General features: G+C 55.3%; 3 protein-coding genes across 3 annotated transcripts; all 3 read left to right on the top strand.

Moving 5' to 3' along the window:
* Positions 1–1,424: 1,424 nt before the first annotated feature.
* LOC129493351 (putative protein FAM90A26) lies at positions 1,425–5,070 on the top strand. The gene is made up of 4 exons (XM_055299438.2): positions 1,425–1,547; positions 2,047–2,246; positions 2,704–2,812; positions 3,478–5,070. The coding sequence occupies exons 1-4, from the start codon at positions 1,425–1,427 to the stop codon at positions 4,438–4,440; spliced, it is 1,395 nt and encodes a 464-aa protein (XP_055155413.1). The 3' UTR covers positions 4,441–5,070.
* Positions 5,071–8,069: 2,999 nt separating this feature from the next.
* On the top strand, positions 8,070–11,715 carry LOC129493346 (putative protein FAM90A26). Its single transcript, XM_055299423.2, has 4 exons — positions 8,070–8,192; positions 8,692–8,891; positions 9,349–9,457; positions 10,123–11,715. The coding sequence occupies exons 1-4, from the start codon at positions 8,070–8,072 to the stop codon at positions 11,083–11,085; spliced, it is 1,395 nt and encodes a 464-aa protein (XP_055155398.1). The 3' UTR covers positions 11,086–11,715.
* Positions 11,716–14,708: 2,993 nt separating this feature from the next.
* On the top strand, positions 14,709–18,096 carry LOC129493314 (putative protein FAM90A26). Its single transcript, XM_055299334.2, has 4 exons — positions 14,709–14,831; positions 15,331–15,530; positions 15,988–16,096; positions 16,762–18,096. Exons 1-4 carry the CDS (start codon positions 14,709–14,711, stop codon positions 17,722–17,724), a joined length of 1,395 nt encoding a protein of 464 aa, XP_055155309.1. The 3' UTR covers positions 17,725–18,096.
* The last annotated feature ends 9,543 nt before the right edge of the window (positions 18,097–27,639 follow it).

Below are 27,639 nucleotides of genomic sequence, written 5' to 3'. Positions count from 1 at the left end.
ACAAACAAAGAAAAGGCAGTCAAGACGGAAAACGAGACAAGGGTAGACGAACCAGTGTCACACGTCTGACGGGGAACAACTATCCTTCAAAGCTTACAGCTGTACTCGTAGGTTTTAGAATGTCGGCCAAAGGTGAACATGATCTTAGAGTGGGCTGTGCAGACAGACGTCTCCAGGTCATGTGATTGGATTAAGTTAATTGCAATTAAGGTACCTGTAATGGATCAGGTTAGGGTGCGCTCCACGTCCGGAGACCAGAGGCGGTATAAAAGGCAGCCTGGAAAGCAGAGGTCCCTCTCCGCCCCTTCCTCGGTCTTCCTGGATGCTGCATCGCTTCCAGCGGGGCTGCTCCAGCACCTGCCCGTCTGAGCGCCAGCCGAGGAAAGAAAGCTGACCTGTAACTTCAGGTTAGTTTCACTGAACAACTGTTTGTTTCACGTAGTCCCTGAGGGGTGGGGCGGGGTTTGGGGGGGAAGAGACGAAGGAGAGTGAAAGAAATCGATCACACTGGGGCTTGCTGATGGGGTAGGATGTATTCTGCTTACTGGTAATTCTTGGAACAGAAAACGAGAAATCATTCCCGTCTCCACGTGTGGGATAAGACCAAGATGGAAATGCGAAAGGAAATGTAATCCAGCGTGCTGAATTGGTGGGGAAATGGGAAAAGAAGTTTGGAAAAAAGGGTGGTTTGCCCTTCAGCCGTGTAAGAAATCGATACGCTATGGCCCCTGTTCACCGTTTGTTTGGACGGGTTCGTGTGGCATGCGTAAAATATCAGCAAAATAAATAAAGAGGGGCTGGAGCTAAAGCCAAAACGATAGAACAGGAAAGACCATCACCTGCTAGTGCGATAGAGAGGAAGAAAACTTCTCCCTATGAATTTGTGTTTGGAAGTTGCCTAATTAGAAATGGCAAGGGTAGGGATTCAAGTTGTGACAGGAAGCCTCCCTTATCCCTGATTTCAAACAGACCTGCCAAAGGGTGCCACACGCCATGCCCTGCGGCTTCCATCATTCTGGCCGTCAAGGGAGATAGAATCATCGTGTCTTCTACCGGCGTGAATCGTGATACACCTCAGTCCAGTCTTCAGAATCAGTGGTTTGTTTGGGGCAGAAAGCTCAGCTCCCCAACCCTAGGCCATGGGCCCTGTGGCAGGCGAGGTTTACACTCGGACTTGGTAATCATGGCAGAGGAACACACAATATCTGAGGGTGTACACAGCACAGTGTGAGCCACAGACTTGACCGACCGGTGGTGAAGTCTCCTCACGACCACAGCGGCAAGGAGTTAGCTGGAGGTTTCCTGTGGGTGTGTGTGAATATCCAGTGTGCTTCACCATCAATATGGGTGTGTTTGTGTGTGTTTCAGGTGACCCAACATTCAACCCCCGAAAAAGGCGGTCATAGAACCCCCAGGAGACGAAGATGTTGGCCCGTCGTGACCCCAAAACTGGCGCCAACAGACTCGGGAGAGCCCAGACCCTCCAGAAGCAGCGGAGGGCCCCAGTTGCGCCAAGGGCTCCCCCGCCCGATGAAGAAGATCCCAGGGTAAGTCTAGCCCTGTATCTCTTGGGAATGGGGGAGGGGTGGGTGTTGGGGCGGGGGGAGGCGGTGTCACAGGGTCCTCAGAGACTGGGTTGGATTCCAAAGGTTTCTGTCACCACCACCCAGGTTGCTTTTCCCATCCGAGGTGGGCGTGGCTTGGGACCTCCTCCCCGGCCCCATAAATCCCTTGAGAGACTCTTGGGGGCAACCTCCCTTTCTACTTAGAATCCTGTGTAGCCACCTTTGGCTGTGTCGTTGACATCGGGGTCACGATCGTGCCCCTTGGTACCTTGAGTCCTTCCTTTTAGAGGTCCTCCGTCACATGGGCTTTGGGAGGGAACATCGTATCCGAACTCTCCCAGCACTTAACGGCCCCCATGCCGGGGTCCCCTCTTTGGAATCCTTATTCAGCTCTGAATTCATAATCCCTCTCAATGTTGACATCGGATGGCTGCCTGTGGCTTCAGCTCACTCACTGACATCACTTCCTTTCCACCCACAGCTCAAGTGCAAAGACTGCGGGGCCTTTGGCCACACGGCCAGAAGTACCAGGTGCCCCATGAAGTGCTGGAAGGCAGCCCTGGTTCCACAGACCTTCGGGAAGAGGGAAGGGAAGGAAAACCTGAAACCGTGGAAGCCCCCGGTGGAGGCGAACCCGGGGCCCTTGAACAAGGATAAAGGAGAGAAGGAAGAGAGACCAAGGTGAGCGGTGGGAGGGGTTTTCACCACTCTTAGAGTACTGCCTCCTAAGGACATGGTGTCTCTGCACCTGCACACCGTGTGCCTTTCCGTCTCCGGGCCAGGGAAGGAACGCTGCAGGAAATAGAGCGCAGCTCCTTGTCCTCCGTTCTTCCACACCCAGGAGCCCCTCTGGCTCTGGTTGATTCGGGGACGGGGAGAGGCGGGGGCGCTTCGTGCAGGTTCCCCATGACAGGGGGAAAAGCAATGGAGTCCAAATCACAGTCCTTAGTTGGGAAGCCTAGAGGGCCACCAGGAGGATGGGAAGGTTGGCAGGTGAGGGAAGGTGCAGAGGCGGAAAGGGCACCAGATGTCCATTTCTGTGTCACGCAACACGGAATGGGCCTGGGCCCCAGGCAGGGTTCTCCCTGTCTCCCGGGGAGAACCAGGGGGCACGGAATGACCTTTTTCTGTTCTGCAGGCAGCAAGACCCGCAGAGGAAGGCTCTCCTCCGGATATTTTCCGTGAAACCTCCAGAGAAGCCGCTGCCAAATCGAAGAGGATCCACGGAATCTTGTGATGATCTGAGGGTGAGTGTCACCCCGGGCCCCTGGTCTTTTTCTCCTCTAGGTCACACTGGTTGATTTCCTTTCAGCTTCCCGGCTGCGGGAGTTAATCGGGGAACCCCTCTTTCTTGCCTTCTTTGGGTCAGTGACTCCACCATCCTTCCAGGTCAGTTGGATTGCAGGTGAAGGCATCTGAGGATGCCTTATTTCCCGTTGCTTTCTTTCTGTCCAATTACGGCAAGCTTGCCAACAACATGTTCCTGGCGGCGTGAGGAAATTCGTCCCTCAGAGGCCCCAAACATGGAGAGGGCTAAACCCAGGAACATGCAGGTTTTCAGAGAACACCTCCTGAGAACCCTTGAGCCACCAACCCGCCTTCAGAAGGGCATTAGTCCCTTCCACTTCAGGGAAGGCTGAGCGGAGGCACTCCGATCCAGTTAATGCCCAAGACATTGTTCTTTTGAACAATGGTGTGCTCGGATCAGCTACACATAGCTCGAGAGCGCATCTTTCATGAGTCTTGTCCTGATCAGCACTCAGGTGGAGGGTCTGTCCCTACTTCCAAGGACCACCTGTCGATTCTGTATCGAGAATTTCCTGGCGCGTGCCCCTCGTCTTTGGAAGTGGCTGATTTTCGTGTCGGCTCCATGCAGAGGAACTTGTAACGTGTGTGGTTTCCTGTCTTTCAGGTTGCAAGCAGGCCAATGCCGCTCCACACAACCAGTAAGAGGCCACGCGTGGACCCTGTCCTCACTGATGGCTCAGCTACCGAAATGTCTGACAGGGGCTCCGTCTTGGCTTCACTGTCTCCCTTCAGAAAAGCCAGTGTGAGCTACCCCTCTAGTCTTGGACCAAAGGAACGACAGACAGGGGCTGCGGCCCCCATCCCTCAGCCTGCAGTCAGGCACCAGGGCCCGGGGCCTCTCCTCGTGGTGAAGCCGACACACAGCAGCCCGGAGGGTGGCTGCCGAGAAGTTCCCCAGGCTGCCTCGCAAACCCACGGCCTGCTCCAGGCCATCAGCCCCCAGGCACAAGACAGACGTCCCGCGCTGACCTCACAGCCCTGCCCACCAGCCGCCACACGCAGCTTGGGCCTAGGCTCCAATCTCAGCTTCAGGCCAGGAGCCAAGAGACCTGCCCAGGCTCCGCTTCAGGCTTGCCTGAACTTCCCCAAGATACCGAGACTGGGTCCCTTCCAGATCCCCGAAGACGCCATCCAGGGAGGTGAGCTCGGGGCCCCGGACACTCTCCAACCTCCGCCGGCCGCAACCGAACTTGGACCGAGTACGTCGCCCCAGATGGGCAGGAGGACACCCGCCCAGGTGCCCAGCATCGACCGGCAGCCTCCGCACAGCAGACCTTGCCTGCCTACTGCCCAGGCCTGCACCGTGTCCCGTCACCCGGCGGCCAGCCATGACGGGGCCCAGCCTCTCAGAGTGCTCTTCCGGAGACTGGACAATGGATGGTGGAGCTCCAGCCTCCTGACAGCTCCCTCATTTCACTCTCCTGAGAAGCCGGGAGCCTTCCTCGCTCAGAGCCCTCATGTCTCAGAGAAGTCTCAGGGTCCCGGTGTTCGTGTCCCAGCGAGTGTCCTCTATGAGGACCTTCAGGTTTCCTCCTCCTCAGAGGACAGCGATTCTGACCTGGAGTGAGACGGCAGGTGGCAGGGGCTCCTTGGCCTCCCGCTCCCGTGACTTGGAGGGGACTGTGGGACTGAGGAGCGCAGAGCAGCGAGCAGACTCTCTGCGGTGACTCCGAAGCTCCCTGGCTGTGGCGCTTCTGCGGAGGTGGGAGCCCAGGCCAGGCAGGGAGCCGATGCAGGGACTCTGCCTCATTGAATTCTCGTGAGGGACAGTGTAGTTCGCATGGCTCTCCGGAAACGCGCCAGGAAAAGCTTCCGTGCCAGTGATTGGTTGCCTGAGAAACTGGGCGACGCGCAGGAGTCAGACATCTGCTGGGACGTCAATAGGAAACTGGGGAATGACTGTGTTTTTGCTCTCTAGATGACTGAATAAGGGAAAAGTTCGGGAACCCTGAGAGGTGCAGCCCTTCCGCTGCGCCCCGCCCCGAGAGCAGTGTTTGGGACGCTGGGAAGCCTGCTGCGCTGCGCGCTCTCGGGGTCCTTCCTCGGCCTCGAAAACTGGGCTCTGGCATGCCTTTGTCAATGTGTGTGTTTAATGTGCTTGAAGTGAGTAAAATTCTCAAAAAGATGACATATTGTCTTTTGACTCTCATTCCGTGTTTGTGTTTAACTGATCTTCCAAGGGCTTGAAACTTTCTTGACTTGTTAGCTATCCAAATCGTTATGTCTCCGAAACACAGTTGACTGAGGGGACCGCAGGGCTGGGCAGGACCTTTGACATCTTCTACATCCACAGGAGCAAGCAAACCTCAACCCCACTCTACCAACACGCACCTAGTAAAATGCCGCCAGCTGAATCTCACGCACGCTAACACGTGGGGAGGGTTGCTTGCACCACGGGTCCCCATTTGGCTCAAACGCCGACACCAGGTGCGTGGTTCCAATTGCGACGGCCCCCATGAAGTGGCTGCCGGATGTGCGTATGCACCAGGCACACTTTCATTCGCCAAATAGACCCCAGCAAAGCTGAAGTTAACTCCCAGATTCGGGATGTACTTCAGAGGTAAGACATTCATCCCGTCTTCTTTCCGGATGTCTGACACCGGGCCTTTCCACGGTCCTCCCCGCGATCCTAAGAGTAGCTGAGCTAGAGACTCACTGAACGATCTAGGCAGGGCTATCCCATCATGCACAGGCTATCTCCATTCTCTGGCCTGGGAACAACTCTGACCAGGATTCCACATCTAGGAGCCCTGGGAACTGAGCGGGATTCCCTGCGGCCCACCAAATGGCTGCTCCCTTTCCGCCGCTCTTGAGGGTCGTCATCTTGCTTATCCAGATCACCTAGAAAGTATCAGTATCCAGAATCAAGAAGATCAACTCTCTGCTCCTCTGACAGCAGAACGAGCAGGACCACGATGAACCAAAGAGCGTGAAAGGAAACGATGTGACCGGAAAGCTCAGAGAACGGCCTACAGGGGGTCGTAAGCTGGGGTTCCAACCTGAATCACGAATAATTAACGAAGCGCAAGTCAAAGGGGACTCGAGTTTCAGCAGGTGCAATTCATCGAACCGGAGGTCGCCGGGGGGCCAACAAGATTGAGAAACTGGGAGTCGGGTGCAGTGTCGAGGGGGACGCGACCGGTTCCAAAGCTCAACCAGACCATGGGGTCACTTGGGCTACAGGAGAAAATGCCCCAGTGTGTCGGTTAAGCATTCCGACTCCTGCCTGTCTCTTCCCGTCCATGGAACATGGAGCCTAACCCGTGCAGGTGCAGATGACCAAGGACAGAATTAGGGGACGTGGCACCAAAGTTCACCGACGTGGGAGTTCCAAAGAAGGTCCGGTGGATCCTCGCAAATCCAGAGAAATGGCAATGGGACCCAGGGAAGTAGAGCCTCACAGGCGTCCCGGAGACTTTTCAGGCATAATGCCTGGAGTCGCAAGACGAGTTGAAAAGGGAGCCAGGCGCTGAAGGACAAAGCGGTCTTGACTTAGTTCATCTGTGTTTCCCAGTGCAGTCCAACTCACGGTGGTTTCCAAGCGCCTCCTGGAGGAGAAAACACATGAGGGTGTGGTCAGTGTTCTCTGCTGACAGACTTACCGTGGGGAAGAAAGAGAAGCTCTGAAGATGGATCATGGCCGTGACGGCGTGTCCAGGAGAATCTCCTTGATGACACTGAGTCCTACGTCGAGATGTAGTAGACACGGCCCAATTAAAAGGCGTCTATTTTACCACATTTTTTTTTTTAACACAAACAAACAAACAAACAAACAAACAAAGAAAAGGCAGTCAAGACGGAAAACGAGACAAGGGTAGACGAACCAGTGTCACACGTCTGACGGGGAACAACTATCCTTCAAAGCTTACAGCTGTACTCGTAGGTTTTAGAATGTCGGCCAAAGGTGAACATGATCTTAGAGTGGGCTGTGCAGACAGACGTCTCCAGGTCATGTGATTGGATTAAGTTAATTGCAATTAAGGTACCTGTAATGGATCAGGTTAGGGTGCGCTCCACGTCCGGAGACCAGAGGCGGTATAAAAGGCAGCCTGGAAAGCAGAGGTCCCTCTCCGCCCCTTCCTCGGTCTTCCTGGATGCTGCATCGCTTCCAGCGGGGCTGCTCCAGCACCTGCCCGTCTGAGCGCCAGCCGAGGAAAGAAAGCTGACCTGTAACTTCAGGTTAGTTTCACTGAACAACTGTTTGTTTCACGTAGTCCCTGAGGGGTGGGGCGGGGTTTGGGGGGGAAGAGACGAAGGAGAGTGAAAGAAATCGATCACACTGGGGCTTGCTGATGGGGTAGGATGTATTCTGCTTACTGGTAATTCTTGGAACAGAAAACGAGAAATCATTCCCGTCTCCACGTGTGGGATAAGACCAAGATGGAAATGCGAAAGGAAATGTAATCCAGCGTGCTGAATTGGTGGGGAAATGGGAAAAGAAGTTTGGAAAAAAGGGTGGTTTGCCCTTCAGCCGTGTAAGAAATCGATACGCTATGGCCCCTGTTCACCGTTTGTTTGGACGGGTTCGTGTGGCATGCGTAAAATATCAGCAAAATAAATAAAGAGGGGCTGGAGCTAAAGCCAAAACGATAGAACAGGAAAGACCATCACCTGCTAGTGCGATAGAGAGGAAGAAAACTTCTCCCTATGAATTTGTGTTTGGAAGTTGCCTAATTAGAAATGGCAAGGGTAGGGATTCAAGTTGTGACAGGAAGCCTCCCTTATCCCTGATTTCAAACAGACCTGCCAAAGGGTGCCACACGCCATGCCCTGCGGCTTCCATCATTCTGGCCGTCAAGGGAGATAGAATCATCGTGTCTTCTACCGGCGTGAATCGTGATACACCTCAGTCCAGTCTTCAGAATCAGTGGTTTGTTTGGGGCAGAAAGCTCAGCTCCCCAACCCTAGGCCATGGGCCCTGTGGCAGGCGAGGTTTACACTCGGACTTGGTAATCATGGCAGAGGAACACACAATATCTGAGGGTGTACACAGCACAGTGTGAGCCACAGACTTGACCGACCGGTGGTGAAGTCTCCTCACGACCACAGCGGCAAGGAGTTAGCTGGAGGTTTCCTGTGGGTGTGTGTGAATATCCAGTGTGCTTCACCATCAATATGGGTGTGTTTGTGTGTGTTTCAGGTGACCCAACATTCAACCCCCGAAAAAGGCGGTCATAGAACCCCCAGGAGACGAAGATGTTGGCCCGTCGTGACCCCAAAACTGGCGCCAACAGACTCGGGAGAGCCCAGACCCTCCAGAAGCAGCGGAGGGCCCCAGTTGCGCCAAGGGCTCCCCCGCCCGATGAAGAAGATCCCAGGGTAAGTCTAGCCCTGTATCTCTTGGGAATGGGGGAGGGGTGGGTGTTGGGGCGGGGGGAGGCGGTGTCACAGGGTCCTCAGAGACTGGGTTGGATTCCAAAGGTTTCTGTCACCACCACCCAGGTTGCTTTTCCCATCCGAGGTGGGCGTGGCTTGGGACCTCCTCCCCGGCCCCATAAATCCCTTGAGAGACTCTTGGGGGCAACCTCCCTTTCTACTTAGAATCCTGTGTAGCCACCTTTGGCTGTGTCGTTGACATCGGGGTCACGATCGTGCCCCTTGGTACCTTGAGTCCTTCCTTTTAGAGGTCCTCCGTCACATGGGCTTTGGGAGGGAACATCGTATCCGAACTCTCCCAGCACTTAACGGCCCCCATGCCGGGGTCCCCTCTTTGGAATCCTTATTCAGCTCTGAATTCATAATCCCTCTCAATGTTGACATCGGATGGCTGCCTGTGGCTTCAGCTCACTCACTGACATCACTTCCTTTCCACCCACAGCTCAAGTGCAAAGACTGCGGGGCCTTTGGCCACACGGCCAGAAGTACCAGGTGCCCCATGAAGTGCTGGAAGGCAGCCCTGGTTCCACAGACCTTCGGGAAGAGGGAAGGGAAGGAAAACCTGAAACCGTGGAAGCCCCCGGTGGAGGCGAACCCGGGGCCCTTGAACAAGGATAAAGGAGAGAAGGAAGAGAGACCAAGGTGAGCGGTGGGAGGGGTTTTCACCACTCTTAGAGTACTGCCTCCTAAGGACATGGTGTCTCTGCACCTGCACACCGTGTGCCTTTCCGTCTCCGGGCCAGGGAAGGAACGCTGCAGGAAATAGAGCGCAGCTCCTTGTCCTCCGTTCTTCCACACCCAGGAGCCCCTCTGGCTCTGGTTGATTCGGGGACGGGGAGAGGCGGGGGCGCTTCGTGCAGGTTCCCCATGACAGGGGGAAAAGCAATGGAGTCCAAATCACAGTCCTTAGTTGGGAAGCCTAGAGGGCCACCAGGAGGATGGGAAGGTTGGCAGGTGAGGGAAGGTGCAGAGGCGGAAAGGGCACCAGATGTCCATTTCTGTGTCACGCAACACGGAATGGGCCTGGGCCCCAGGCAGGGTTCTCCCTGTCTCCCGGGGAGAACCAGGGGGCACGGAATGACCTTTTTCTGTTCTGCAGGCAGCAAGACCCGCAGAGGAAGGCTCTCCTCCGGATATTTTCCGTGAAACCTCCAGAGAAGCCGCTGCCAAATCGAAGAGGATCCACGGAATCTTGTGATGATCTGAGGGTGAGTGTCACCCCGGGCCCCTGGTCTTTTTCTCCTCTAGGTCACACTGGTTGATTTCCTTTCAGCTTCCCGGCTGCGGGAGTTAATCGGGGAACCCCTCTTTCTTGCCTTCTTTGGGTCAGTGACTCCACCATCCTTCCAGGTCAGTTGGATTGCAGGTGAAGGCATCTGAGGATGCCTTATTTCCCGTTGCTTTCTTTCTGTCCAATTACGGCAAGCTTGCCAACAACATGTTCCTGGCGGCGTGAGGAAATTCGTCCCTCAGAGGCCCCAAACATGGAGAGGGCTAAACCCAGGAACATGCAGGTTTTCAGAGAACACCTCCTGAGAACCCTTGAGCCACCAACCCGCCTTCAGAAGGGCATTAGTCCCTTCCACTTCAGGGAAGGCTGAGCGGAGGCACTCCGATCCAGTTAATGCCCAAGACATTGTTCTTTTGAACAATGGTGTGCTCGGATCAGCTACACATAGCTCGAGAGCGCATCTTTCATGAGTCTTGTCCTGATCAGCACTCAGGTGGAGGGTCTGTCCCTACTTCCAAGGACCACCTGTCGATTCTGTATCGAGAATTTCCTGGCGCGTGCCCCTCGTCTTTGGAAGTGGCTGATTTTCGTGTCGGCTCCATGCAGAGGAACTTGTAACGTGTGTGGTTTCCTGTCTTTCAGGTTGCAAGCAGGCCAATGCCGCTCCACACAACCAGTAAGAGGCCACGCGTGGACCCTGTCCTCACTGATGGCTCAGCTACCGAAATGTCTGACAGGGGCTCCGTCTTGGCTTCACTGTCTCCCTTCAGAAAAGCCAGTGTGAGCTACCCCTCTAGTCTTGGACCAAAGGAACGACAGACAGGGGCTGCGGCCCCCATCCCTCAGCCTGCAGTCAGGCACCAGGGCCCGGGGCCTCTCCTCGTGGTGAAGCCGACACACAGCAGCCCGGAGGGTGGCTGCCGAGAAGTTCCCCAGGCTGCCTCGCAAACCCACGGCCTGCTCCAGGCCATCAGCCCCCAGGCACAAGACAGACGTCCCGCGCTGACCTCACAGCCCTGCCCACCAGCCGCCACACGCAGCTTGGGCCTAGGCTCCAATCTCAGCTTCAGGCCAGGAGCCAAGAGACCTGCCCAGGCTCCGCTTCAGGCTTGCCTGAACTTCCCCAAGATACCGAGACTGGGTCCCTTCCAGATCCCCGAAGACGCCATCCAGGGAGGTGAGCTCGGGGCCCCGGACACTCTCCAACCTCCGCCGGCCGCAACCGAACTTGGACCGAGTACGTCGCCCCAGATGGGCAGGAGGACACCCGCCCAGGTGCCCAGCATCGACCGGCAGCCTCCGCACAGCAGACCTTGCCTGCCTACTGCCCAGGCCTGCACCGTGTCCCGTCACCCGGCGGCCAGCCATGACGGGGCCCAGCCTCTCAGAGTGCTCTTCCGGAGACTGGACAATGGATGGTGGAGCTCCAGCCTCCTGACAGCTCCCTCATTTCACTCTCCTGAGAAGCCGGGAGCCTTCCTCGCTCAGAGCCCTCATGTCTCAGAGAAGTCTCAGGGTCCCGGTGTTCGTGTCCCAGCGAGTGTCCTCTATGAGGACCTTCAGGTTTCCTCCTCCTCAGAGGACAGCGATTCTGACCTGGAGTGAGACGGCAGGTGGCAGGGGCTCCTTGGCCTCCCGCTCCCGTGACTTGGAGGGGACTGTGGGACTGAGGAGCGCAGAGCAGCGAGCAGACTCTCTGCGGTGACTCCGAAGCTCCCTGGCTGTGGCGCTTCTGCGGAGGTGGGAGCCCAGGCCAGGCAGGGAGCCGATGCAGGGACTCTGCCTCATTGAATTCTCGTGAGGGACAGTGTAGTTCGCATGGCTCTCCGGAAACGCGCCAGGAAAAGCTTCCGTGCCAGTGATTGGTTGCCTGAGAAACTGGGCGACGCGCAGGAGTCAGACATCTGCTGGGACGTCAATAGGAAACTGGGGAATGACTGTGTTTTTGCTCTCTAGATGACTGAATAAGGGAAAAGTTCGGGAACCCTGAGAGGTGCAGCCCTTCCGCTGCGCCCCGCCCCGAGAGCAGTGTTTGGGACGCTGGGAAGCCTGCTGCGCTGCGCGCTCTCGGGGTCCTTCCTCGGCCTCGAAAACTGGGCTCTGGCATGCCTTTGTCAATGTGTGTGTTTAATGTGCTTGAAGTGAGTAAAATTCTCAAAAAGATGACATATTGTCTTTTGACTCTCATTCCGTGTTTGTGTTTAACTGATCTTCCAAGGGCTTGAAACTTTCTTGACTTGTTAGCTATCCAAATCGTTATGTCTCCGAAACACAGTTGACTGAGGGGACCGCAGGGCTGGGCAGGACCTTTGACATCTTCTACATCCACAGGAGCAAGCAAACCTCAACCCCACTCTACCAACACGCACCTAGTAAAATGCCGCCAGCTGAATCTCACGCACGCTAACACGTGGGGAGGGTTGCTTGCACCACGGGTCCCCATTTGGCTCAAACGCCGACACCAGGTGCGTGGTTCCAATTGCGACGGCCCCCATGAAGTGGCTGCCGGATGTGCGTATGCACCAGGCACACTTTCATTCGCCAAATAGACCCCAGCAAAGCTGAAGTTAACTCCCAGATTCGGGATGTACTTCAGAGGTAAGACATTCATCCCGTCTTCTTTCCGGATGTCTGACACCGGGCCTTTCCACGGTCCTCCCCGCGATCCTAAGAGTAGCTGAGCTAGAGACTCACTGAACGATCTAGGCAGGGCTATCCCATCATGCACAGGCTATCTCCATTCTCTGGCCTGGGAACAACTCTGACCAGGATTCCACATCTAGGAGCCCTGGGAACTGAGCGGGATTCCCTGCGGCCCACCAAATGGCTGCTCCCTTTCCGCCGCTCTTGAGGGTCGTCATCTTGCTTATCCAGATCACCTAGAAAGTATCAGTATCCAGAATCAAGAAGATCAACTCTCTGCTCCTCTGACAGCAGAACGAGCAGGACCACGATGAACCAAAGAGCGTGAAAGGAAACGATGTGACCGGAAAGCTCAGAGAACGGCCTACAGGGGGTCGTAAGCTGGGGTTCCAACCTGAATCACGAATAATTCATGAAGCGCAAGTCAAAGGGGACTCGAGTTTCAGCAGGTGCAATTCATCGAACCGGAGGTCGCCGGGGGGCCAACAAGATTGAGAAACTGGGAGTCGGGTGCAGTGTCGAGGGGGACGCGACCGGTTCCAAAGCTCAACCAGACCATGGGGTCACTTGGGCTACAGGAGAAAATGCCCCAGTGTGTCGGTTAAGCATTCCGACTCCTGCCTGTCTCTTCCCGTCCATGGAACATGGAGCCTAACCCGTGCAGGTGCAGATGACCAAGGACAGAATTAGGGGACGTGGCACCAAAGTTCACCGACGTGGGAGTTCCAAAGAAGGTCCGGTGGATCCTCGCAAATCCAGAGAAATGGCAATGGGACCCAGGGAAGTAGAGCCTCACAGGCGTCCCGGAGACTTTTCAGGCATAATGCCTGGAGTCGCAAGACGAGTTGAAAAGGGAGCCAGGCGCTGAAGGACAAAGCGGTCTTGACTTAGTTCATCTGTGTTTCCCAGTGCAGTCCAACTCACGGTGGTTTCCAAGCGCCTCCTGGAGGAGAAAACACATGAGGGTGTGGTCAGTGTTCTCTGCTGACAGACTTACCGTGGGGAAGAAAGAGAAGCTCTGAAGATGGATCATGGCCGTGACGGCGTGTCCAGGAGAATCTCCTTGATGACACTGAGTCCTACGTCGAGATGTAGTAGACACGGCCCAATTAAAAGGCGTCTATTTTACCACATTTTTTTTTAACACAAACAAACAAACAAACAAACAAAGAAAAGGCAGTCAAGACGGAAAACGAGACAAGGGTAGACGAACCAGTGTCACACGTCTGACGGGGAACAACTATCCTTCAAAGCTTACAGCTGTACTCGTAGGTTTTAGAATGTCGGCCAAAGGTGAACATGATCTTAGAGTGGGCTGTGCAGACAGACGTCTCCAGGTCATGTGATTGGATTAAGTTAATTGCAATTAAGGTACCTGTAATGGATCAGGTTAGGGTGCGCTCCACGTCCGGAGACCAGAGGCGGTATAAAAGGCAGCCTGGAAAGCAGAGGTCCCTCTCCGCCCCTTCCTCGGTCTTCCTGGATGCTGCATCGCTTCCAGCGGGGCTGCTCCAGCACCTGCCCGTCTGAGCGCCAGCCGAGGAAAGAAAGCTGACCTGTAACTTCAGGTTAGTTTCACTGAACAACTGTTTGTTTCACGTAGTCCCTGAGGGGTGGGGCGGGGTTTGGGGGGGAAGAGACGAAGGAGAGTGAAAGAAATCGATCACACTGGGGCTTGCTGATGGGGTAGGATGTATTCTGCTTACTGGTAATTCTTGGAACAGAAAACGAGAAATCATTCCCGTCTCCACGTGTGGGATAAGACCAAGATGGAAATGCGAAAGGAAATGTAATCCAGCGTGCTGAATTGGTGGGGAAATGGGAAAAGAAGTTTGGAAAAAAGGGTGGTTTGCCCTTCAGCCGTGTAAGAAATCGATACGCTATGGCCCCTGTTCACCGTTTGTTTGGACGGGTTCGTGTGGCATGCGTAAAATATCAGCAAAATAAATAAAGAGGGGCTGGAGCTAAAGCCAAAACGATAGAACAGGAAAGACCATCACCTGCTAGTGCGATAGAGAGGAAGAAAACTTCTCCCTATGAATTTGTGTTTGGAAGTTGCCTAATTAGAAATGGCAAGGGTAGGGATTCAAGTTGTGACAGGAAGCCTCCCTTATCCCTGATTTCAAACAGACCTGCCAAAGGGTGCCACACGCCATGCCCTGCGGCTTCCATCATTCTGGCCGTCAAGGGAGATAGAATCATCGTGTCTTCTACCGGCGTGAATCGTGATACACCTCAGTCCAGTCTTCAGAATCAGTGGTTTGTTTGGGGCAGAAAGCTCAGCTCCCCAACCCTAGGCCATGGGCCCTGTGGCAGGCGAGGTTTACACTCGGACTTGGTAATCATGGCAGAGGATCACACAATATCTGAGGGTGTACACAGCACAGTGTGAGCCACAGACTTGACCGACCGGTGGTGAAGTCTCCTCACGACCACAGCGGCAAGGAGTTAGCTGGAGGTTTCCTGTGGGTGTGTGTGAATATCCAGTGTGCTTCACCATCAATATGGGTGTGTTTGTGTGTGTTTCAGGTGACCCAACATTCAACCCCCGAAAAAGGCGGTCATAGAACCCCCAGGAGACGAAGATGTTGGCCCGTCGTGACCCCAAAACTGGCGCCAACAGACTCGGGAGAGCCCAGACCCTCCAGAAGCAGCGGAGGGCCCCAGTTGCGCCAAGGGCTCCCCCGCCCGATGAAGAAGATCCCAGGGTAAGTCTAGCCCTGTATCTCTTGGGAATGGGGGAGGGGTGGGTGTTGGGGCGGGGGGAGGCGGTGTCACAGGGTCCTCAGAGACTGGGTTGGATTCCAAAGGTTTCTGTCACCACCACCCAGGTTGCTTTTCCCATCCGAGGTGGGCGTGGCTTGGGACCTCCTCCCCGGCCCCATAAATCCCTTGAGAGACTCTTGGGGGCAACCTCCCTTTCTACTTAGAATCCTGTGTAGCCACCTTTGGCTGTGTCGTTGACATCGGGGTCACGATCGTGCCCCTTGGTACCTTGAGTCCTTCCTTTTAGAGGTCCTCCGTCACATGGGCTTTGGGAGGGAACATCGTATCCGAACTCTCCCAGCACTTAACGGCCCCCATGCCGGGGTCCCCTCTTTGGAATCCTTATTCAGCTCTGAATTCATAATCCCTCTCAATGTTGACATCGGATGGCTGCCTGTGGCTTCAGCTCACTCACTGACATCACTTCCTTTCCACCCACAGCTCAAGTGCAAAGACTGCGGGGCCTTTGGCCACACGGCCAGAAGTACCAGGTGCCCCATGAAGTGCTGGAAGGCAGCCCTGGTTCCACAGACCTTCGGGAAGAGGGAAGGGAAGGAAAACCTGAAACCGTGGAAGCCCCCGGTGGAGGCGAACCCGGGGCCCTTGAACAAGGATAAAGGAGAGAAGGAAGAGAGACCAAGGTGAGCGGTGGGAGGGGTTTTCACCACTCTTAGAGTACTGCCTCCTAAGGACATGGTGTCTCTGCACCTGCACACCGTGTGCCTTTCCGTCTCCGGGCCAGGGAAGGAACGCTGCAGGAAATAGAGCGCAGCTCCTTGTCCTCCGTTCTTCCACACCCAGGAGCCCCTCTGGCTCTGGTTGATTCGGGGACGGGGAGAGGCGGGGGCGCTTCGTGCAGGTTCCCCATGACAGGGGGAAAAGCAATGGAGTCCAAATCACAGTCCTTAGTTGGGAAGCCTAGAGGGCCACCAGGAGGATGGGAAGGTTGGCAGGTGAGGGAAGGTGCAGAGGCGGAAAGGGCACCAGATGTCCATTTCTGTGTCACGCAACACGGAATGGGCCTGGGCCCCAGGCAGGGTTCTCCCTGTCTCCCGGGGAGAACCAGGGGGCACGGAATGACCTTTTTCTGTTCTGCAGGCAGCAAGACCCGCAGAGGAAGGCTCTCCTCCGGATATTTTCCGTGAAACCTCCAGAGAAGCCGCTGCCAAATCGAAGAGGATCCACGGAATCTTGTGATGATCTGAGGGTGAGTGTCACCCCGGGCCCCTGGTCTTTTTCTCCTCTAGGTCACACTGGTTGATTTCCTTTCAGCTTCCCGGCTGCGGGAGTTAATCGGGGAACCCCTCTTTCTTGCCTTCTTTGGGTCAGTGACTCCACCATCCTTCCAGGTCAGTTGGATTGCAGGTGAAGGCATCTGAGGATGCCTTATTTCCCGTTGCTTTCTTTCTGTCCAATTACGGCAAGCTTGCCAACAACATGTTCCTGGCGGCGTGAGGAAATTCGTCCCTCAGAGGCCCCAAACATGGAGAGGGCTAAACCCAGGAACATGCAGGTTTTCAGAGAACACCTCCTGAGAACCCTTGAGCCACCAACCCGCCTTCAGAAGGGCATTAGTCCCTTCCACTTCAGGGAAGGCTGAGCGGAGGCACTCCGATCCAGTTAATGCCCAAGACATTGTTCTTTTGAACAATGGTGTGCTCGGATCAGCTACACATAGCTCGAGAGCGCATCTTTCATGAGTCTTGTCCTGATCAGCACTCAGGTGGAGGGTCTGTCCCTACTTCCAAGGACCGCCTGTCGATTCTGTATTGAGAATTTCCTGGCGCGTGCCCCTCGTCTTTGGAAGTGGCTGATTTTCGTGTCGGCTCCATGCAGAGGAACTTGTAACGTGTGTGGTTTCCTGTCTTTCAGGTTGCAAGCAGGCCAATGCCGCTCCACACAACCAGTAAGAGGCCACGCGTGGACCCTGTCCTCACTGATGGCTCAGCTACCGAAATGTCTGACAGGGGCTCCGTCTTGGCTTCACTGTCTCCCTTCAGAAAAGCCAGTGTGAGCTACCCCTCTAGTCTTGGACCAAAGGAACGACAGACAGGGGCTGCGGCCCCCATCCCTCAGCCTGCAGTCAGGCACCAGGGCCCGGGGCCTCTCCTCGTGGTGAAGCCGACACACAGCAGCCCGGAGGGTGGCTGCCGAGAAGTTCCCCAGGCTGCCTCGCAAACCCACGGCCTGCTCCAGGCCATCAGCCCCCAGGCACAAGACAGACGTCCCGCGCTGACCTCACAGCCCTGCCCACCAGCCGCCACACGCAGCTTGGGCCTAGGCTCCAATCTCAGCTTCAGGCCAGGAGCCAAGAGACCTGCCCAGGCTCCGCTTCAGGCTTGCCTGAACTTCCCCAAGATACCGAGACTGGGTCCCTTCCAGATCCCCGAAGACGCCATCCAGGGAGGTGAGCTCGGGGCCCCGGACACTCTCCAACCTCCGCCGGCCGCAACCGAACTTGGACCGAGTACGTCGCCCCAGATGGGCAGGAGGACACCCGCCCAGGTGCCCAGCATCGACCGGCAGCCTCCGCACAGCAGACCTTGCCTGCCTACTGCCCAGGCCTGCACCGTGTCCCGTCACCCGGCGGCCAGCCATGACGGGGCCCAGCCTCTCAGAGTGCTCTTCCGGAGACTGGACAATGGATGGTGGAGCTCCAGCCTCCTGACAGCTCCCTCATTTCACTCTCCTGAGAAGCCGGGAGCCTTCCTCGCTCAGAGCCCTCATGTCTCAGAGAAGTCTCAGGGTCCCGGTGTTCGTGTCCCAGCGAGTGTCCTCTATGAGGACCTTCAGGTTTCCTCCTCCTCAGAGGACAGCGATTCTGACCTGGAGTGAGACGGCAGGTGGCAGGGGCTCCTTGGCCTCCCGCTCCCGTGACTTGGAGGGGACTGTGGGACTGAGGAGCGCAGAGCAGCGAGCAGACTCTCTGCGGTGACTCCGAAGCTCCCTGGCTGTGGCGCTTCTGCGGAGGTGGGAGCCCAGGCCAGGCAGGGAGCCGATGCAGGGACTCTGCCTCATTGAATTCTCGTGAGGGACAGTGTAGTTCGCATGGCTCTCCGGAAACGCGCCAGGAAAAGCTTCCGTGCCAGTGATTGGTTGCCTGAGAAACTGGGCGACGCGCAGGAGTCAGACATCTGCTGGGACGTCAATAGGAAACTGGGGAATGACTGTGTTTTTGCTCTCTAGATGACTGAATAAGGGAAAAGTTCGGGAACCCTGAGAGGTGCAGCCCTTCCGCTGCGCCCCGCCCCGAGAGCAGTGTTTGGGACGCTGGGAAGCCTGCTGTGCTGCGCGCTCTCGGGGTCCTTCCTCGGCCTCGAAAACTGGGCTCTGGCATGCCTTTGTCAATGTGTGTGTTTAATGTGCTTGAAGTGAGTAAAATTCTCAAAAAGATGACATATTGTCTTTTGACTCTCATTCCGTGTTTGTGTTTAACTGATCTTCCAAGGGCTTGAAACTTTCTTGACTTGTTAGCTATCCAAATCGTTATGTCTCCGAAACACAGTTGACTGAGGGGACCGCAGGGCTGGGCAGGACCTTTGACATCTTCTACATCCACAGGAGCAAGCAAACCTCAACCCCACTCTACCAACACGCACCTAGTAAAATGCCGCCAGCTGAATCTCACGCACGCTAACACGTGGGGAGGGTTGCTTGCACCACGGGTCCCCATTTGGCTCAAACGCCGACACCAGGTGCGTGGTTCCAATTGCGACGGCCCCCATGAAGTGGCTGCCGGATGTGCGTATGCACCAGGCACACTTTCATTCGCCAAATAGACCCCAGCAAAGCTGAAGTTAACTCCCAGATTCGGGATGTACTTCAGAGGTAAGACATTCATCCCGTCTTCTTTCCGGATGTCTGACACCGGGCCTTTCCACGGTCCTCCCCGCGATCCTAAGAGTAGCTGAGCTAGAGACTCACTGAACGATCTAGGCAGGGCTATCCCATCATGCACAGGCTATCTCCATTCTCTGGCCTGGGAACAACTCTGACCAGGATTCCACATCTAGGAGCCCTGGGAACTGAGCGGGATTCCCTGCGGCCCACCAAATGGCTGCTCCCTTTCCGCCGCTCTTGAGGGTCGTCATCTTGCTTATCCAGATCACCTAGAAAGTATCAGTATCCAGAATCAAGAAGATCAACTCTCTGCTCCTCTGACAGCAGAACGAGCAGGACCACGATGAACCAAAGAGCGTGAAAGGAAACGATGTGACCGGAAAGCTCAGAGAACGGCCTACAGGGGGTCGTAAGCTGGGGTTCCAACCTGAATCACGAATAATTCATGAAGCGCAAGTCAAAGGGGACTCGAGTTTCAGCAGGTGCAATTCATCGAACCGGAGGTCGCCGGGGGGCCAACAAGATTGAGAAACTGGGAGTCGGGTGCAGTGTCGAGGGGGACGCGACCGGTTCCAAAGCTCAACCAGACCATGGGGTCACTTGGGCTACAGGAGAAAATGCCCCAGTGTGTCGGTTAAGCATTCCGACTCCTGCCTGTCTCTTCCCGTCCATGGAACATGGAGCCTAACCCGTGCAGGTGCAGATGACCAAGGACAGAATTAGGGGACGTGGCACCAAAGTTCACCGACGTGGGAGTTCCAAAGAAGGTCCGGTGGATCCTCGCAAATCCAGAGAAATGGCAATGGGACCCAGGGAAGTAGAGCCTCACAGGCGTCCCGGAGACTTTTCAGGCATAATGCCTGGAGTCGCAAGACGAGTTGAAAAGGGAGCCAGGCGCTGAAGGACAAAGCGGTCTTGACTTAGTTCATCTGTGTTTCCCAGTGCAGTCCAACTCACGGTGGTTTCCAAGCGCCTCCTGGAGGAGAAAACACATGAGGGTGTGGTCAGTGTTCTCTGCTGACAGACTTACCGTGGGGAAGAAAGAGAAGCTCTGAAGATGGATCATGGCCGTGACGGCGTGTCCAGGAGAATCTCCTTGATGACACTGAGTCCTACGTCGAGATGTAGTAGACACGGCCCAATTAAAAGGCGTCTATTTTACCACATTTTTTTTTAACACAAACAAACAAACAAACAAACAAAGAAAAGGCAGTCAAGACGGAAAACGAGACAAGGGTAGACGAACCAGTGTCACACGTCTGACGGGGAACAACTATCCTTCAAAGCTTACAGCTGTACTCGTAGGTTTTAGAATGTCGGCCAAAGGTGAACATGATCTTAGAGTGGGCTGTGCAGACAGACGTCTCCAGGTCATGTGATTGGATTAAGTTAATTGCAATTAAGGTACCTGTAATGGATCAGGTTAGGGTGCGCTCCACGTCCGGAGACCAGAGGCGGTATAAAAGGCAGCCTGGAAAGCAGAGGTCCCTCTCCGCCCCTTCCTCGGTCTTCCTGGATGCTGCATCGCTTCCAGCGGGGCTGCTCCAGCACCTGCCCGTCTGAGCGCCAGCCGAGGAAAGAAAGCTGACCTGTAACTTCAGGTTAGTTTCACTGAACAACTGTTTGTTTCACGTAGTCCCTGAGGGGTGGGGCGGGGTTTGGGGGGGAAGAGACGAAGGAGAGTGAAAGAAATCGATCACACTGGGGCTTGCTGATGGGGTAGGATGTATTCTGCTTACTGGTAATTCTTGGAACAGAAAACGAGAAATCATTCCCGTCTCCACGTGTGGGATAAGACCAAGATGGAAATGCGAAAGGAAATGTAATCCAGCGTGCTGAATTGGTGGGGAAATGGGAAAAGAAGTTTGGAAAAAAGGGTGGTTTGCCCTTCAGCCGTGTAAGAAATCGATACGCTATGGCCCCTGTTCACCGTTTGTTTGGACGGGTTCGTGTGGCATGCGTAAAATATCAGCAAAATAAATAAAGAGGGGCTGGAGCTAAAGCCAAAACGATAGAACAGGAAAGACCATCACCTGCTAGTGCGATAGAGAGGAAGAAAACTTCTCCCTATGAATTTGTGTTTGGAAGTTGCCTAATTAGAAATGGCAAGGGTAGGGATTCAAGTTGTGACAGGAAGCCTCCCTTATCCCTGATTTCAAACAGACCTGCCAAAGGGTGCCACACGCCATGCCCTGCGGCTTCCATCATTCTGGCCGTCAAGGGAGATAGAATCATCGTGTCTTCTACCGGCGTGAATCGTGATACACCTCAGTCCAGTCTTCAGAATCAGTGGTTTGTTTGGGGCAGAAAGCTCAGCTCCCCAACCCTAGGCCATGGGCCCTGTGGCAGGCGAGGTTTACACTCGGACTTGGTAATCATGGCAGAGGATCACACAATATCTGAGGGTGTACACAGCACAGTGTGAGCCACAGACTTGACCGACCGGTGGTGAAGTCTCCTCACGACCACAGCGGCAAGGAGTTAGCTGGAGGTTTCCTGTGGGTGTGTGTGAATATCCAGTGTGCTTCACCATCAATATGGGTGTGTTTGTGTGTGTTTCAGGTGACCCAACATTCAACCCCCGAAAAAGGCGGTCATAGAACCCCCAGGAGACGAAGATGTTGGCCCGTCGTGACCCCAAAACTGGCGCCAACAGACTCGGGAGAGCCCAGACCCTCCAGAAGCAGCGGAGGGCCCCAGTTGCGCCAAGGGCTCCCCCGCCCGATGAAGAAGATCCCAGGGTAAGTCTAGCCCTGTATCTCTTGGGAATGGGGGAGGGGTGGGTGTTGGGGCGGGGGGAGGCGGTGTCACAGGGTCCTCAGAGACTGGGTTGGATTCCAAAGGTTTCTGTCACCACCACCCAGGTTGCTTTTCCCATCCGAGGTGGGCGTGGCTTGGGACCTCCTCCCCGGCCCCATAAATCCCTTGAGAGACTCTTGGGGGCAACCTCCCTTTCTACTTAGAATCCTGTGTAGCCACCTTTGGCTGTGTCGTTGACATCGGGGTCACGATCGTGCCCCTTGGTACCTTGAGTCCTTCCTTTTAGAGGTCCTCCGTCACATGGGCTTTGGGAGGGAACATCGTATCCGAACTCTCCCAGCACTTAACGGCCCCCATGCCGGGGTCCCCTCTTTGGAATCCTTATTCAGCTCTGAATTCATAATCCCTCTCAATGTTGACATCGGATGGCTGCCTGTGGCTTCAGCTCACTCACTGACATCACTTCCTTTCCACCCACAGCTCAAGTGCAAAGACTGCGGGGCCTTTGGCCACACGGCCAGAAGTACCAGGTGCCCCATGAAGTGCTGGAAGGCAGCCCTGGTTCCACAGACCTTCGGGAAGAGGGAAGGGAAGGAAAACCTGAAACCGTGGAAGCCCCCGGTGGAGGCGAACCCGGGGCCCTTGAACAAGGATAAAGGAGAGAAGGAAGAGAGACCAAGGTGAGCGGTGGGAGGGGTTTTCACCACTCTTAGAGTACTGCCTCCTAAGGACATGGTGTCTCTGCACCTGCACACCGTGTGCCTTTCCGTCTCCGGGCCAGGGAAGGAACGCTGCAGGAAATAGAGCGCAGCTCCTTGTCCTCCGTTCTTCCACACCCAGGAGCCCCTCTGGCTCTGGTTGATTCGGGGACGGGGAGAGGCGGGGGCGCTTCGTGCAGGTTCCCCATGACAGGGGGAAAAGCAATGGAGTCCAAATCACAGTCCTTAGTTGGGAAGCCTAGAGGGCCACCAGGAGGATGGGAAGGTTGGCAGGTGAGGGAAGGTGCAGAGGCGGAAAGGGCACCAGATGTCCATTTCTGTGTCACGCAACACGGAATGGGCCTGGGCCCCAGGCAGGGTTCTCCCTGTCTCCCGGGGAGAACCAGGGGGCACGGAATGACCTTTTTCTGTTCTGCAGGCAGCAAGACCCGCAGAGGAAGGCTCTCCTCCGGATATTTTCCGTGAAACCTCCAGAGAAGCCGCTGCCAAATCGAAGAGGATCCACGGAATCTTGTGATGATCTGAGGGTGAGTGTCACCCCGGGCCCCTGGTCTTTTTCTCCTCTAGGTCACACTGGTTGATTTCCTTTCAGCTTCCCGGCTGCGGGAGTTAATCGGGGAACCCCTCTTTCTTGCCTTCTTTGGGTCAGTGACTCCACCATCCTTCCAGGTCAGTTGGATTGCAGGTGAAGGCATCTGAGGATGCCTTATTTCCCGTTGCCTTCTTTCTGTCCAATTACGGCAAGCTTGCCAACAACATGTTCCTGGCGGCGTGAGGAAATTCGTCCCTCAGAGGCCCCAAACATGGAGAGGGCTAAACCCAGGAACATGCAGGTTTTCAGAGAACACCTCCTGAGAACCCTTGAGCCACCAACCCGCCTTCAGAAGGGCATTAGTCCCTTCCACTTCAGGGAAGGCTGAGCGGAGGCACTCCGATCCAGTTAATGCCCAAGACATTGTTCTTTTGAACAATGGTGTGCTCGGATCAGCTACACATAGCTCGAGAGCGCATCTTTCATGAGTCTTGTCCTGATCAGCACTCAGGTGGAGGGTCTGTCCCTACTTCCAAGGACCGCCTGTCGATTCTGTATCGAGAATTTCCTGGCGCGTGCCCCTCGTCTTTGGAAGTGGCTGATTTTCGTGTCGGCTCCATGCAGAGGAACTTGTAACGTGTGTGGTTTCCTGTCTTTCAGGTTGCAAGCAGGCCAATGCCGCTCCACACAACCAGTAAGAGGCCACGCGTGGACCCTGTCCTCACTGATGGCTCAGCTACCGAAATGTCTGACAGGGGCTCCGTCTTGGCTTCACTGTCTCCCTTCAGAAAAGCCAGTGTGAGCTACCCCTCTAGTCTTGGACCAAAGGAACGACAGACAGGGGCTGTGGCCCCCATCCCTCAGCCTGCAGTCAGGCACCAGGGCCCGGGGCCTCTCCTCGTGGTGAAGCCGACACACAGCAGCCCGGAGGGTGGCTGCCGAGAAGTTCCCCAGGCTGCCTCGCAAACCCACGGCCTGCTCCAGGCCATCAGCCCCCAGGCACAAGACAGACGTCCCGCGCTGACCTCACAGCCCTGCCCACCAGCCGCCACACGCAGCTTGGGCCTAGGCTCCAATCTCAGCTTCAGGCCAGGAGCCAAGAGACCTGCCCAGGCTCCGCTTCAGGCTTGCCTGAACTTCCCCAAGATACCGAGACTGGGTCCCTTCCAGATCCCCGAAGACGCCATCCAGGGAGGTGAGCTCGGGGCCCCGGACACTCTCCAACCTCCGCCGGCCGCAACCGAACTTGGACCGAGTACGTCGCCCCAGATGGGCAGGAGGACACCCGCCCAGGTGCCCAGCATCGACCGGCAGCCTCCGCACAGCAGACCTTGCCTGCCTACTGCCCAGGCCTGCACCGTGTCCCGTCACCCGGCGGCCAGCCATGACGGGGCCCAGCCTCTCAGAGTGCTCTTCCGGAGACTGGACAATGGATGGTGGAGCTCCAGCCTCCTGACAGCTCCCTCATTTCACTCTCCTGAGAAGCCGGGAGCCTTCCTCGCTCAGAGCCCTCATGTCTCAGAGAAGTCTCAGGGTCCCGGTGTTCGTGTCCCAGCGAGTGTCCTCTATGAGGACCTTCAGGTTTCCTCCTCCTCAGAGGACAGCGATTCTGACCTGGAGTGAGACGGCAGGTGGCAGGGGCTCCTTGGCCTCCCGCTCCCGTGACTTGGAGGGGACTGTGGGACTGAGGAGCGCAGAGCAGCGAGCAGACTCTCTGCGGTGACTCCGAAGCTCCCTGGCTGTGGCGCTTCTGCGGAGGTGGGAGCCCAGGCCAGGCAGGGAGCCGATGCAGGGACTCTGCCTCATTGAATTCTCGTGAGGGACAGTGTAGTTCGCATGGCTCTCCGGAAACGCGCCAGGAAAAGCTTCCGTGCCAGTGATTGGTTGCCTGAGAAACTGGGCGACGCGCAGGAGTCAGACATCTGCTGGGACGTCAATAGGAAACTGGGGAATGACTGTGTTTTTGCTCTCTAGATGACTGAATAAGGGAAAAGTTCGGGAACCCTGAGAGGTGCAGCCCTTCCGCTGCGCCCCGCCCCGAGAGCAGTGTTTGGGACGCTGGGAAGCCTGCTGCGCTGCGCGCTCTCGGGGTCCTTCCTCGGCCTCGAAAACTGGGCTCTGGCATGCCTTTGTCAATGTGTGTGTTTAATGTGCTTGAAGTGAGTAAAATTCTCAAAAAGATGACATATTGTCTTTTGACTCTCATTCCGTGTTTGTGTTTAACTGATCTTCCAAGGGCTTGAAACTTTCTTGACTTGTTAGCTATCCAAATCGTTATGTCTCCGAAACACAGTTGACTGAGGGGACCGCAGGGCTGGGCAGGACCTTTGACATCTTCTACATCCACAGGAGCAAGCAAACCTCAACCCCACTCTACCAACACGCACCTAGTAAAATGCCGCCAGCTGAATCTCACGCACGCTAACACGTGGGGAGGGTTGCTTGCACCACGGGTCCCCATTTGGCTCAAACGCCGACACCAGGTGCGTGGTTCCAATTGCGACGGCCCCCATGAAGTGGCTGCCGGATGTGCGTATGCACCAGGCACACTTTCATTCGCCAAATAGACCCCAGCAAAGCTGAAGTTAACTCCCAGATTCGGGATGTACTTCAGAGGTAAGACATTCATCCCGTCTTCTTTCCGGATGTCTGACACCGGGCCTTTCCACGGTCCTCCCCGCGATCCTAAGAGTAGCTGAGCTAGAGACTCACTGAACGATCTAGGCAGGGCTATCCCATCATGCACAGGCTATCTCCATTCTCTGGCCTGGGAACAACTCTGACCAGGATTCCACATCTAGGAGCCCTGGGAACTGAGCGGGATTCCCTGCGGCCCACCAAATGGCTGCTCCCTTTCCGCCGCTCTTGAGGGTCGTCATCTTGCTTATCCAGATCACCTAGAAAGTATCAGTATCCAGAATCAAGAAGATCAACTCTCTGCTCCTCTGACAGCAGAACGAGCAGGACCACGATGAACCAAAGAGCGTGAAAGGAAACGATGTGACCGGAAAGCTCAGAGAACGGCCTACAGGGGGTCGTAAGCTGGGGTTCCAACCTGAATCACGAATAATTCATGAAGCGCAAGTCAAAGGGGACTCGAGTTTCAGCAGGTGCAATTCATCGAACCGGAGGTCGCCGGGGGGCCAACAAGATTGAGAAACTGGGAGTCGGGTGCAGTGTCGAGGGGGACGCGACCGGTTCCAAAGCTCAACCAGACCATGGGGTCACTTGGGCTACAGGAGAAAATGCCCCAGTGTGTCGGTTAAGCATTCCGACTCCTGCCTGTCTCTTCCCGTCCATGGAACATGGAGCCTAACCCGTGCAGGTGCAGATGACCAAGGACAGAATTAGGGGACGTGGCACCAAAGTTCACCGACGTGGGAGTTCCAAAGAAGGTCCGGTGGATCCTCGCAAATCCAGAGAAATGGCAATGGGACCCAGGGAAGTAGAGCCTCACAGGCGTCCCGGAGACTTTTCAGGCATAATGCCTGGAGTCGCAAGACGAGTTGAAAAGGGAGCCAGGCGCTGAAGGACAAAGCGGTCTTGACTTAGTTCATCTGTGTTTCCCAGTGCAGTCCAACTCACGGTGGTTTCCAAGCGCCTCCTGGAGGAGAAAACACATGAGGGTGTGGTCAGTGTTCTCTGCTGACAGACTTACCGTGGGGAAGAAAGAGAAGCTCTGAAGATGGATCATGGCCGTGACGGCGTGTCCAGGAGAATCTCCTTGATGACACTGAGTCCTACGTCGAGATGTAGTAGACACGGCCCAATTAAAAGGCGTCTATTTTACCACATTTTTTTTTTAACACAAACAAACAAACAAACAAACAAACAAAGAAAAGGCAGTCAAGACGGAAAACGAGACAAGGGTAGACGAACCAGTGTCACACGTCTGACGGGGAACAACTATCCTTCAAAGCTTACAGCTGTACTCGTAGGTTTTAGAATGTCGGCCAAAGGTGAACATGATCTTAGAGTGGGCTGTGCAGACAGACGTCTCCAGGTCATGTGATTGGATTAAGTTAATTGCAATTAAGGTACCTGTAATGGATCAGGTTAGGGTGCGCTCCACGTCCGGAGACCAGAGGCGGTATAAAAGGCAGCCTGGAAAGCAGAGGTCCCTCTCCGCCCCTTCCTCGGTCTTCCTGGATGCTGCATCGCTTCCAGCGGGGCTGCTCCAGCACCTGCCCGTCTGAGCGCCAGCCGAGGAAAGAAAGCTGACCTGTAACTTCAGGTTAGTTTCACTGAACAACTGTTTGTTTCACGTAGTCCCTGAGGGGTGGGGCGGGGTTTGGGGGGGAAGAGACGAAGGAGAGTGAAAGAAATCGATCACACTGGGGCTTGCTGATGGGGTAGGATGTATTCTGCTTACTGGTAATTCTTGGAACAGAAAACGAGAAATCATTCCCGTCTCCACGTGTGGGATAAGACCAAGATGGAAATGCGAAAGGAAATGTAATCCAGCGTGCTGAATTGGTGGGGAAATGGGAAAAGAAGTTTGGAAAAAAGGGTGGTTTGCCCTTCAGCCGTGTAAGAAATCGATACGCTATGGCCCCTGTTCACCGTTTGTTTGGACGGGTTCGTGTGGCATGCGTAAAATATCAGCAAAATAAATAAAGAGGGGCTGGAGCTAAAGCCAAAACGATAGAACAGGAAAGACCATCACCTGCTAGTGCGATAGAGAGGAAGAAAACTTCTCCCTATGAATTTGTGTTTGGAAGTTGCCTAATTAGAAATGGCAAGGGTAGGGATTCAAGTTGTGACAGGAAGCCTCCCTTATCCCTGATTTCAAACAGACCTGCCAAAGGGTGCCACACGCCATGCCCTGCGGCTTCCATCATTCTGGCCGTCAAGGGAGATAGAATCATCGTGTCTTCTACCGGCGTGAATCGTGATACA

This window comes from Symphalangus syndactylus, chromosome 11 (assembly GCF_028878055.3).
Source record: "Symphalangus syndactylus isolate Jambi chromosome 11, NHGRI_mSymSyn1-v2.1_pri, whole genome shotgun sequence".
NCBI classification, from domain to species: Eukaryota; Metazoa; Chordata; class Mammalia; order Primates; family Hylobatidae; genus Symphalangus; species Symphalangus syndactylus.
This window is presented reverse-complemented; position numbering and strand designations above follow the sequence as displayed.

Bases quoted from the DNA above. Each gene is read 5' to 3' on its own strand.
- LOC129493351 (XM_055299438.2), top strand. From the start codon at position 1,425: ATGTTGGCCCGTCGTGACCCCAAAACTGGCGCCAACAGACTCGGGAGA. The intron at 1,548-2,046 runs GTAAGTCTAGCC...TTCCACCCACAG, and splicing joins CCGATGAAGAAGATCCCAGG to CTCAAGTGCAAAGACTGCGG. The intron at 2,813-3,477 runs GTGAGTGTCACC...CCTGTCTTTCAG, and splicing joins AATCTTGTGATGATCTGAGG to GTTGCAAGCAGGCCAATGCC.
- LOC129493346 (XM_055299423.2), top strand. From the start codon at position 8,070: ATGTTGGCCCGTCGTGACCCCAAAACTGGCGCCAACAGACTCGGGAGA. The intron at 8,892-9,348 runs GTGAGCGGTGGG...TCTGTTCTGCAG, and splicing joins GAGAAGGAAGAGAGACCAAG to GCAGCAAGACCCGCAGAGGA. The intron at 9,458-10,122 runs GTGAGTGTCACC...CCTGTCTTTCAG, and splicing joins AATCTTGTGATGATCTGAGG to GTTGCAAGCAGGCCAATGCC.
- LOC129493314 (XM_055299334.2), top strand. From the start codon at position 14,709: ATGTTGGCCCGTCGTGACCCCAAAACTGGCGCCAACAGACTCGGGAGA. The intron at 15,531-15,987 runs GTGAGCGGTGGG...TCTGTTCTGCAG, and splicing joins GAGAAGGAAGAGAGACCAAG to GCAGCAAGACCCGCAGAGGA. The intron at 16,097-16,761 runs GTGAGTGTCACC...CCTGTCTTTCAG, and splicing joins AATCTTGTGATGATCTGAGG to GTTGCAAGCAGGCCAATGCC.